Source organism: Dermacentor albipictus, chromosome 2 (genome assembly GCF_038994185.2).
Source record: "Dermacentor albipictus isolate Rhodes 1998 colony chromosome 2, USDA_Dalb.pri_finalv2, whole genome shotgun sequence".
In the NCBI taxonomy this organism is placed as follows: Eukaryota; Metazoa; Arthropoda; class Arachnida; order Ixodida; family Ixodidae; genus Dermacentor; species Dermacentor albipictus.
In genome coordinates, this window is record NC_091822.1 from 191475831 (window position 1) to 191488148 (window position 12318).

General features: G+C 47.7%; 2 protein-coding genes across 2 annotated transcripts in view; both read left to right on the forward strand.

The window, feature by feature from the left end:
* Window positions 1-12318, forward strand: part of LOC135898480 (cytochrome P450 4V2-like) — a 50680-nt gene that overhangs the window by 17987 nt on the left and 20375 nt on the right. The window contains exons 2-3 of the mRNA XM_065427412.1: window positions 9726-9844; window positions 11704-11789. Of these exons, the coding sequence (XP_065283484.1) occupies window positions 9726-9844; window positions 11704-11789 (205 nt within the window). The remainder of the gene's footprint in view (window positions 1-9725; window positions 9845-11703; window positions 11790-12318) is intronic.
* LOC135898479 (calcium-activated chloride channel regulator 2-like) lies at window positions 1974-6364 on the forward strand. Its single transcript, XM_065427411.1, has one exon. The coding sequence runs from the start codon at window positions 2273-2275 to the stop codon at window positions 5426-5428; it is 3156 nt and encodes a 1051-aa protein (XP_065283483.1). The 5' UTR covers window positions 1974-2272; the 3' UTR covers window positions 5429-6364.

The window sequence follows — 12318 nt, forward strand, 5'->3', positions numbered from 1 at the left end:
CTTCGCTCACGATGCTCCTAAACGGCACATTGGGCTTGTGCGTCTTTGCACTGAAATATATGTTTAGCGCTGTAGCTCTCACATTGTTAATATCTTTGGCCAACTTGTCCAAGTTGAGCGCCTTACATAGCTTGACAACATTACTCTTTTACCTTTGATTCAGATTTCCTAATCTGTGCAAAGTTTTTGCTTACAACCTTCGCGGCTTTCTCATTGCACATTCCTCTAGGAAATACCGCAACACACCTCCCTTTGTCTGCTTCCAAAATAACTAGGTTAATATCTGCAAAACGCTACAGTCTTCCGCATAACAGCAGCATCACGGCTTGACCTATACACTGAAATGCTTTTTTTTTTCAGACTGTCCACACCATCAAGCACACATCTTTCTTTGTCCTCCGGTGTAGCTTGCCTGGCCACATTTCTGTTAAACGCCGCTAATTCATGCATAGGAACGCTGGCCTCAATGCTATATTATGGTCCTTTCATAAGAAGAGTTGTGGCATATTCCGGAATGCTGGTATTTCCCAGGAGCACCAGGCCTCCCCGGCCCTGAAAAATGAAAACTTTCCGCCTATATGTGCGAGGCGCCATCTATTTTCTTAAGGCGCAAGTGTGCGCCTGCGTCCCCCACGTGAACGTTTGACCGCCACTACGCTACGAGCGATAACAACAATGATAACAATACGCTAACGATTGTGTTCTTTCTGGTGCCTTCCAGTTGAGATGCGCGCCCTTCTTGTGCAGCTCTTGCTTCTTAACTCTTGTACACGCACAAGATAGTGGTTTCATTCAAACACAATAAAATGTTGCAAACAAGCTCTGTGGCAGCCCGTAAGGTCTAGGAAGTATTCATGAAAGGAAAAATTGTCATCCACCCGAATGTAGCATGAAATTACAAAGGAAACCAATACGGGTTCCTCAAAAAGAACGCTTCGCATTAGAAAGAGTCGTTCTGGTTCGGAATGCTAACCCGGACCAGGACAAATTTTTCAACAATAATATTCACAATAAACTGTTGCGCTGGATAAGAGAAACGAGCTTATCACTAGCTGTAGATCCGATTATGTCGCGCCATTGCTTCGATATTACAGCGAATGTTAAATATTATGCATAAATCAGCAAGAAGAACGAGCGCGATAATTTCTGTGGCATTAGTTGCGCAGCCATTAGCGGAATAATGTGTTTCTGTATTATACTGCAACACACGCAAGGAAACAGGGGTCTGATGAGAAAAATAAAACACAAATGCAGGCTCATAACTCAGTTTTGTCTAAGAAAATGCACACATGTTAACTTTCTTAAGAAACCTGTGATTATGCTACAAACAAAAATAACGGAAGAAGAGAAACACGTGTCTGGATCGCATCTCTCAACTTAAGTTCGCTTGCCAACTCTAAACGCGATAGGCTATAACTTATGAAGCGAATATACAGGGAGCAAAAGGATGTGCAACTGTCTGGCATCAGCTCCTGTCATCTTCCTGCTGAATCATAAAAGAAACACGTACGCACAAAGTGATTCACGTTCACTTCGTGACGCAGTCAGCGTGGGTGCTGTCACACATTTTATCATCTTATCACTGCCTGCTGCTGCCTTTACTGTTAAAAGCCTCTTGACCTGAGCGGACTGTGCTTTTTCGATGTGAAGCATCAACATTCAGTTATAACTTGATTCAATCCATGATTTTATAACGTGGCACAAAAATAATAGCGTGATTTTCAAGACCTGTGAACTACTACTGCGAAGCGCACTATGGCGAAATAAAATTTATTATCGTTATGTATCCGAGGGAGTTTCAATCCATAATGATGTTACAGGGTGGTACATTTAATATCTGTCTTCCAAGGGCAAGCTTTCCCTTGTATTTTTCCCTTCCGTGAACTTTCCTCCATTTTGCGGGCTTCCGCAGAAGTGATTTGCCGATTATTTTCACGCGCTCGTCCTGTTCATTGCGTGAAAATCACCCGACGTCACACTGTCCTTTGCCTTACGCTGGTTTTATCGTGCCGTGAAAGGGGCATCAATCTTAGGAGCTCTCGATCGACCCAATCCATAGGCCATGGGCGTCGTGGCATCGCGCTCTTCTTCGCCACAGCGTATCTCCCAGCCGGCATCCCCGCGAGGTCGCTTATCTCCGACGACCGATGATTGCTAAGCAACCTTATCAGCCGCAATTGCGGGTGTGCACACAGACAAGCCCGCTCTTCCAAAATGGACCCCGCTTCGAAGTAACGGCCAGGCTGCCATCGTCGCAGCATTGGTTCCGGAAATGCGCTGGTGTGTTTGCGTTGCGCTGCTGCTCGTCATCTCTTGCTTGTGCGGCTCTGTGGTGTCCCAAGGTAACGTCGTACTTCGTCGCAACGGTTACACGGGCGTCACCATTGCTCTCTCACCGCGGATATCGCAAGGAAGTCTGCCTGACGACTTTGCGCACACCGTCGCCGAGCTCGTCGAGGTGGCATCGAAGAAGGTGTACCGAGAACTGGTTCCAGGTCGTGCCTTTTTCCGAGAGGTCACCCTGCTCGTTCCCAGTTCGCTCAGCGCTTCGAACATCGTCGACAGCAACCGCAGCAGTGACGACGTTAAAATCACGCTGAGCTCCAGACCCAGCTTCAGCTCCTCGCACTTCGTGATCGAGCCCGACAAAGGCGCCCTTTTCGGTGAGCACCCGTACACCCTCCAGTATGGCTCGTGCGGTGTCCAAGGCCTGCGAACGGTGCTGCCGTTCTCCTCTGTCGTCAAGATCGACGGCAAAGCGATGGCCGCGGAATGGCTCCGCCTCAGGTACGGCGTCTTCAGTGAAGAGCCTCTGCCGAATGACCCTCTGTACTCGCCAGACGCGAACGCCACGAAGCAGGGCGTTCTCTGCGAAACGCGAAGCGCTCTGCGCGTGATTCTCGAGTCTGGCGATTTTAGTGGCGTCAATCTTGAGGGCGAGTCTCCGTACGAGCGCGCCAAGTTGAATATCGTCCAAGAGGCTCCGCTGCACCTCGTCGTCGTCTGGAATGTCGAATCGAGCGACCTGTCCACTCCCACGCCGTACGCGACGACACTCATTGCGCTCAGGAAGTTTGCTCAGACACTGGTCCCCGAACACTCGATGATGGCGTTGGTGGCCTACAGTACGAGCGTGTTTTATGCCGATAGCAGGCTCATTGTCATGAATACCAAGGAACAGAGAGAACTGTTCGCCAAAAGCTATCCGACATCTCGCCGTGACCCTTCAACTCTTGAGCGGGCAGTCGTCAAGGCTCTGGAACTGCTGGGCGCAAACGCACAAGGATGGACGGGACCACAGGGCTCTATTCTTTTAATATCTCACGACGACATTCGTTTAGAAGACCTCAACGCTGCCAGGAAAAAGTTAGCCGGTAAGCAAGTCAGGGTTCACGCTCTGCTCCTTTCTAAAAGCGGCGCTGAAAACAATGTTGAAAAGCTCTGCTCCGAATACGACGGCAATGTATTTTTAGCCCAGTCTTACAACAAAAGAGCGCTAGCTTACACGCAGCAGACGAATGCAATCGCTGCGCTGGCATTCAGCAAAACGTCTTACGGGGAGACTAAGGCCCCGATAATCTTGAAACAGAAAGTAATAGACCCAGTTAAACAAGGTGCGGAAACCATTGAGGTATTTTATGTTGACTCGGAAGGCTTGATGACGCTCGGAGTGGACATCATATTCGAGCAGACAGATGAGGCGTCTTATTATGCAAACTACATTGTACTTCATTCACCGACAGATAAAGTTTATAATGTAGGCAGCCCAGAACTGACAGGTCAGCTATTTAATGTTCAGCAATTCAAGATACAGAACGCTTCTGCCGGACAGTGGACGCTGCGGATTAAGCCTGAGACGTCTATGCCCAATCCAGTGAAGCTTGAAGTTTGGCTTCAGACGTCTACGATTGCCGATCCGCCAATTACGATCACTGCCTGGCTTAGCTCCGAATTTTCGAATGTAGACCCTTCGAAGCCGTTTCTTATCTACGCCGAAGTTCGGAAAGGCTCAAACCCTATTCGCTACGTTAGCGTCACTGCAACAGTGGTCGATCCAGAGGGAAACATGACTGAATTTCGTCTTGTGGACAACGGGGCCGGGATCCCCGACATCACCGCCGGAGATGGAATCTATAGCCGATACTTCACTGGATTTTCGAAGAAGGGCCTCTATACCTTGTCAGTGACTGCCGAAGGGTCCGATCAGAGCGTCATAGTTGGTGGCGCCGTGTGGAACGAAGCGTCGACATCACCCCCAGCTCAATGCTGTGGAAGTCAGTTTCCCGAAGAAGGGTCAGTGTCGTCAGGATCGTTCGTGCGTCATTTCGAATACGGGTCGTTTTTCAGCATCGCCGACAGGCCTCAAGGTGACATATACCCACCAAGTCGCGTCACCGACCTGACTGGGAGCCGCGTCGGCGATCGTGTCACACTTGAATGGACTGCACCTGGAAACGACTACGATCACGGTACGGCAAATAGCTACGAAATCAGATATTTCGAAAGCGACGTCGACTTCGCGCAACTATTTGAAACGTCCGGAAAAATAATCGAGAAATACGACATCGACAATCTTGCTTACTCGCCGAAACCCTTCGGCGAACGCGAAAAGTGCGCGTTTAGTTTTAACCACGGTGCTGACGGTGGGCGCTACTACTTCGCCATCCGGGCGAATGACAATTCGAACAAAGGTCCCGTGTCCAATGTGGTAGAAGTGACTTTCCCTGCGCCGACACCACCCACGGTTGTTCCAGGAGAAGGGGGCACGCCAGACGCAATCGTAACCGGTACGGAGAACGAGAACGACCGCAATTACGCGAGAGGTGGTTTGACGTCCCTTCAACTTGCATTAGCCATCGTGCTTCCGCTGCTGTTTCTGCTGATTCTGGCCATCATCGTCTTACTGGTTGTGTGCTTCCGGAGAAGAGGCAAACGAAGCAAGGGCTCGCAAGAAGGTTCGCCGCCGCCACCGCCCACGAGGGCGCGGCCCATCATCTCTTCTCCCATCGCACAGAAGGGCTCGGCGACTCCCGAGAAAGAGGACAAAGCGAGCCCGTACGCGACGTCGCTCATGAACGGCAGCAGCATCAGTCCCATTAACTCCTACTCGGCAGACTACCTCATGGACCAGTATGAATACGAGAAAGCCAAGAGGGCGGCACAAAATGGAACCCAGAGGACGCCGTCGGCGCCGCAGCGCGCTGATCTGTCCTCCTCTTCAGATGCACCCTCGGAAGATCGATCTCATCGTCCTGAACAGGTATGGACGACGCCGCAGGGCAGGGACGATCGGGACGACATCGGCCTGCCGGCCGTAAAGCCGTACGTGACCGAACTGAGGCCCCTGCAGAGCCCGCCGCATGGCCCAGGATCACGTCGCTTGCCTCCAGACTTCTCGACTGTGCCCAGGAGACAAACGTTTGTGTAACTGCGAAAGAGCGCGGCATGAGAGCCTACGAGTGCGTTTATACAAGTGCTACGGGCTTCTGTGTATAGTGGGTTGATCCCCTCAACCGCGTTCTGCCCGTGCCTGCGACAGCTGGGTCTGTCTGAAAGCGGACGAACGGTTTTGCTGTGAGGGAAGGCGGCATACATATCCTGCACGGTCTCTGCAACTGCAGCTCTCGATAAGGAAAGACAACAAGGCCGGTTGTGGTACTTGCGTGACGATCGCGTGTGTGCTTGTTTACAGCTTGAGAAAGTCGTTTTGCATTGCTTGAGCCGCTGCCCTAACAATTGCGTCTTTTCTCGCTGTCCACGACCTCCTTTGTAACAGAAAATCGTTAAAGCGTATGCATGCGCCATTGTACCGAAGATTTAGTTCACCTTCGGTATAAACCTGTAAGGAAAGTGCGGCAGCCCCCCATTTTCTCTAAAATTTTTTTTATTTCGTATAGTATAGATGCTTTCTTCGGCGAGTGTTCATGTTGCGGACTTGTTTGAACTTGCACGTCACCTTTCATATCGTTCCCGCGAGTGTGTAGTGTTGGCCACCCGAGCATATGTACAAAATAGCATCGTCTGTTTTTGCTTTATTATTGGTGTACGTTTCACCTTGCGCAGATTTTTACTCCTTGTAAATGTACTCATAAGCTGATACTGTATTGTTTCAGTGTGTTCACCGTGATGCGATCATAGCTAGAAATTTTTAGCGTCATATCATGTGTGTTGTTTTTACCGTATGAATACTGTGAGAACGAAATTCAATAGAAGCCAAGAGACAACGTCGCGTTTTTCCCATACGTGCATGTCATTTTGATACGCTCAGTTTATTGCCTGCGCCAAATGCATCCGCTTCTAGTCCGTCGTATGATTAGATGTATGAAACGAAAGCTGAATAAAACAATTTCTTCAGTGAATAACAGGACATGTATCTGTCTTGGTGCTGGTAATTTTTATTATCTCTTTCGTGAATCATCTCGCAAAAGCATCAAAGCTTTACTGAATCGCCTTTGCCGAAGCGTGCGTGTTCCCGAGATTACACAATTTTAATGCGCAATTCCGCGTTCGTTTGAGCACGAGTACAACGGTAAGTATCGCTGGAGCTGGTTCGTCCTTATCGACTTGGATCACGCTCCATGTCCCTCAGAAGTTTACGTTGAACTTGTTCTCGAAAATGTCGAAATTACTGTAGAAACGTTCTTTCTACGTATCCTTCAATAGTACTTGCTTGTGCGTGCAAGATGTCGTTAAGGGAACAATAGACCTCGAGATTGCACGCGTCCTCTCAATCTTCGGCTGCTTCATAGCCGCAAACCATGGTAGTCGCTGTTCGTAGAGCTTAAACGGCTGTCTACCACCTACTGCTGTCCCTTGAATTCATAGCGGGTTAAGGGTGTCGATTCGACCACGTGGTCTTCGTAATGACGCAGTGACCACTTATCCAAAATGCCTGTGCGCACATCGGCATCGCTGAAAGTCCGCTCACTGTTCTGCTTTATACAGAAGTACTTGGGCGGAACATATAGTATTTTTTTTTTCTCCTTGGTATGTGAAATGTCCTGTGTTGCCGAAACCTTGTGCCATGTGTTTATACTACCTGCCTTTTTTCAGCAAGGCTGCCAGCCGTGCCGAGTACTGGCTTTTTTCTGGACTTGATTACTGTTTTATCGCCAACATGTGGTCAGGTCATCGTCATAGAAAGGCCAACGTCATAGAAAGGTCAAAATCTTGGCGGTGGCCTTTTTCTTGGAGAATGTTGGCCCACTGCAACACTGGTGGAAGTCAAAATCCAGCTCACGTATACAGCTGAAGAACTGAAGTTAAGCAATTATACTATGACCTCGCCTACAGGCACAAGTGGTGCTGACGGCGGCGGTTTACCATGTATGCCAGAAAAGGCTCAAAGAAGGCGGTCTTCATCAGAAATGACAATCAGCAAAGTGGAACCGAATCCACGCTGTAGTCTGGTGTGGCCGTGATTCAAACCCATGTAGGCGTTTGTCCTCTTATTGATTTTCGAAGTTGTATATGTATTTCTCTTACTTTTTTATGGACTTGACGTGTGGGCATCAGTATACGTGTCTTTTTTTTTTAATCTTAGCAAACAACGCGCAAGGCGCGGGCACTGGGAATTTCTTGACGCTTCGGATGTACAGGTCGTGCCGCGTTTTCACAATAGCCATGCGAATATTTTAGCGGCATCGAGGGAGCTCTTGTCGGAAAGGCCTAATAACAAGCCGTCTGGATTGTGTATGGTGCTTCTAGGTCTACTACTGTAATGATTTGGGCTCTAGGACGCACTTGAACACCCTGGTTACGTGACCGAACCGGCTTGCCTCGGGAATTGAGTGCTTTTTGTCATCGGAATTACGGACAATAGAATTGGCAACCGACCTAGTTGGTAATTATTCATTATCAGTATACGGTAGCTCAGGAGAAGACGCGTGGACAAGGAAAAGCGTTCGCCCTGTTGCCGTACCCCTAAGTACTCTTTTTTTCCCCTTCTCTAATCGTCATAAACATCACCGTATTTGTCATTACACCGCCCAATTTAGTGATAAATTAATTTCCGGCTGACAATTCTTTTTCGTTGTCTCTGTGTTGTCCAGGTCACCGACATGCGCGAATTAGCGGCGAGCAGCAGCCCACAATGGGGCGTCTGTAATCACCACGCACGTGAGCCATGCCCGCCGCAATACAGCCTACATGGCTATGGCGTCGCGTTGCCCAATTCGAGGTCGCGGTTTCGATCCCGGCCTTGGCGACCGCACTTGGATGGGGTCGAAACGCGAGAACGCTCGTGTACTTAGGTTTAGGTGCGCGATAAGGAACCCCAGATGGTCAGAATTAAGCCGGAGTCCCCCAATGCAGCGTGTCTCGTAGTCAGATCGTGGTGAAGGCCCACGAAATCCGATAATCTAATTTACACGAACCAAATGTACATGTTTAAGAGCGGATGAACTGTCTGCCGTAACGTATTTATCCGTCCCCGTGTGTGTGTCTGCTCAAGTGCCCATACAGCAGCTGAGCAGTGCTTCACCTGAGCCATCATTGTGATATATGTATAAGCAGAAAAACACCAGCGCAAAGGCGCGCGCGTGCGCCATTGCGAAGATGCCTGTACGTTTTCCATAAATAAGTTATGCCATAGTTTTCTACATCGCTACATTATTTGCCGGTAACACAAAGGCGTTCGATAGGAATCAGATCGCAGTTATCATCACGCCGGCACTAAACTCCGTGCTGGAATACAGTGGCTCTGACATTCCTCTGCAGAGCACCAAATCGCGGACTTTGCCAGCCGCTGCAGTCGCATCATTCCGGAAGTTCTTGTGGGTTATGTCCCGCGAGTAGCTTTCGCTATCGTCTAAAAAAAAAAAAAGCCATGTGTACTTTATGCCCCATATTCATAACCCATAATAATCAAACGGAATCCTGTGTAAATATGCCAAGCAGACGCAAGTCGAGCTGACACCTAGGTAACGCTAAGCTGTAAGTAGATGACAATCTGTAGGTGGTGCATGTTGTAGTGATACGCACTGAAATTGGCGTCAAAGAGGATGTTTGAAGGGCGGAACATACCCAATGGCACACACACAATTTGACGTCAGAGATGTTCACTGAACAGCGGGACACACCTATAGTGCGAATACACAGCAGTACATATCGATGCAGTGGCACACCGTATGGCGCGTACCCAGTGGGCCCAGTGGCACGTAGCCCGGAGCATATACCCGGTGGGCCCGGAGGCGCATATATTTAGACAGCACTATCTAGATGCATGACACTATCCAGATACACGACAAAAACTGGGCTGACTCGGAAAAGGATGTTTCGCATTAAAACGTATGTGTTCCCACATAAACCTATATAATCATGTAGGTCTTTAGTAGGGCGTTGAACCCTGTCAATCACAAACGTACTTGAACTGAGCAGTCCAATGCTGCGAAGATGGCTCCCATTCCAACAGTAGCGAAGAACGCCACCACATCTACTACCATATTTTTGCTCTTCTCTTCTTTTGTTATTTCCCCGCAGCACCTGATTCTCCTTAGCACAGATGAATTGTGCTTTGATAGCATAGCTAAGAAACAACAAAAACAACAAAGATAGGGCAGGGACGACGCACACAAGTACAGCGTTAAGTTGCCCCTGTGCCATGTTCGCGTGATTTCCATTCTTACGTGTTGTGATGTAAACACGTTGTCGCACCAGTGGCCCGACACAATCCGCCTTCGCGTGAGTGACGTTCGGCGCGTGGTGGCGCAACCACACTTTCGCAGTGGCCCTACAGTTCGTGATAGGCTTCACACGGATCGTGCAGTCAACGAAGCTCGCCCTGTGCAAGGTCTACATCGGAGTTTGGCCCATCGTCTTTCTCTGCTCGGCTGAGGCAGTCGAGGTGAGTGCCTGCAATTTCGTGATTTGACGTTATTTTTTTTTTGTCGGTCATGCGAAGCCACGCTCTGGTGCAATAGCACGTTATGCACTTGGACTTCAGTACGTATGTCACCTATCTGTTTTGGTAATAGTGGCGAGATAGATCACGACAGAAAGTTTTCTGTGAAGCAGAGACGTACTGCATGTTGTGGCCTCTGCATGAACCACTAATGCTAATAAGAAAATAATAGCAATTTATTCGTATACTTCTACTATAGACGACGCAGGCGTGCAGGGGCACTGCTTATGCAATGAGGCTTTGTGCGCTGATTACCTTGAAACACAGAAAGATGCCTTCTGTGAGAACAACCGACGCCACTATACGGTGACGGCGAACTTGAAAGAGCACTGAAACGCGCTTTTCATGAATGTCTTATCACAGAGACATCAGGCTATAATAACACAACTTGTCGCGCAACAAGTATGCAGTGGTATTCTTCCTCCGTGCTCAATTGTTATTCTTTTTTTTTCTTGTTACTTTTTGCTTAACACTCAAAATTTCATCTATAAAATTCTAGGGAAATTTCTGATGCAGTAAATACCAGTAAACGCTCGCCCACGTGGTAGCGCAGCGGTTTTGCGGTCGCAGATGTACGCGTAGCTTTGTAGCAAGAAAAGCACTGGTACTATTATTTCTCTCCGCGTCGCTGATCAAATGCATCAACTGGATATGGTGGCTAGAGGTAAATTGGGTGAGCAGAAAGATTTTGTCACTGTTTGTGTCATCGCCGAAATTTTAGACTTAAGAGGAAGCTTTAGCTCGGGCCAAACTCCGATGCGGCCCATTCAAATACATGTAAAACGCAAAAACGCTTTTCTGAGATAACCCCTGGACCGGTTTTAATGATATTTGTTGCATTTGAGAGAGAAAGCTTAATTATAGTGACTGTTGGAAGCCGAATCTTGATTTAGGGCCTGAATTTGGTTGAAAGAAAATTCAAAACTTTGAAAGTTCGAACAAAATAGAAGCGCGAAGTTTATAAATTACTAGCTCTGCTTCAGGAACAGGTATAACGGCTCTGTAAACGGCATCCATCAGATCATTCAAAGCGGAACAATTTGGTATGTCAATTTTTATCTTACGTGAATTTGTTACGTTGTGTACGAGGGCTCTTCAAAAGCTATATTTAGATATTACTGAATTATTTTACATTCATGTGTAACATATCAATTTTGTCCGCGTTAGAGGTACTATTAGATGCAATTCACATAATTATGATATCCTTTTTCATTGATGATTTACAGAGTTGTTAGCTTGATAGTTTCGTTTTCTGAACATTTGCGATATTTGCAATCTTTAATAAAAATTGACGGCCTAAATCATAAATTCGAAACCAACAGTCACTAGATTTTAAGTTTTTCTTTTAAACGCAACAAGCCTCGTCAAATTTGGTGCAGTGGTTGCCGAGAAAAACGAATTCTGCTTTTAGATGTATTGATATAGGACTATATACCCGAGCTAAAGCTTCCTCTTAAAGATTATCTGGTCGCAATGAAGATCATGCACCGCATGGTGGTAGAGCCGAGCATCAGTTATTTCCAGAAATGTCTAGAATTCGTGCATATGCAAAGAAACTGGACCTGTATTCACAAACACGCACACACATAAAAAAGACGGTTATTGAGATAAAACTTTTCTTAATAGCAGGTGCCAATCAATCGTGATGTTGGGCACATTATTAGCGAAGACGGACGGCCAATAGTAAAGAGAACTTACGAGCGGAGAGATTTGGGAATTCGGCCCCTGGGACTGGCAAAAAAAAAAGAAAAAAAACTTTCTAGTACATGTTCATTAACACCGCTTATATATCTTTTTTTTAGGCCCTGATGAAAAGCAACACGCTTCTGGACAAAGCCCTGCTCTATGGCCTGATGAATTCATGGCTTGGCACGGGACTGCTCACCAGGTTAGTGCACGTTTCTATGCATTACGAGGCATTATGTCCCCACATGGCCATCATTATTACTGTGTTTAGAATAAGTACCGCGACCGAGGTACTTCGTGAGAATGAACCTGTTTTTAGATTTCTTACGCTGGTCGGTTCATAATGAATAAAATACCACGGCGTGCGAAGGCGATACAAAAACAGGAAAATAGCTCTGCTAATGCGGTTCTCTAATAAGGCTAGTGGCGCTAAACTGCGTATTGTTCATTTCTGTATTGCGAGCGACGCCGAACTGTTTCGGAGCCAAGTGACACGAGCCGTTAGAGCCACGAGAGAGACATCGCTGTCTAGCAGATAGCGCGACTAGGTGCTACACAGTTTGGGAGAAAACAGATGGCAAACACCGGGCGAAAAACAAGAAGACATGCGCTGCGTCCCGCGCGTTCTCGTTCCTTGTGCAGTGTTCAGCGCTGTTTTTCTACCGAGTGGATGGACAACGAGTGGTGTTGCCAAACCAAATACGCAGCCTGCACATCTCCTGTGCAAAGCC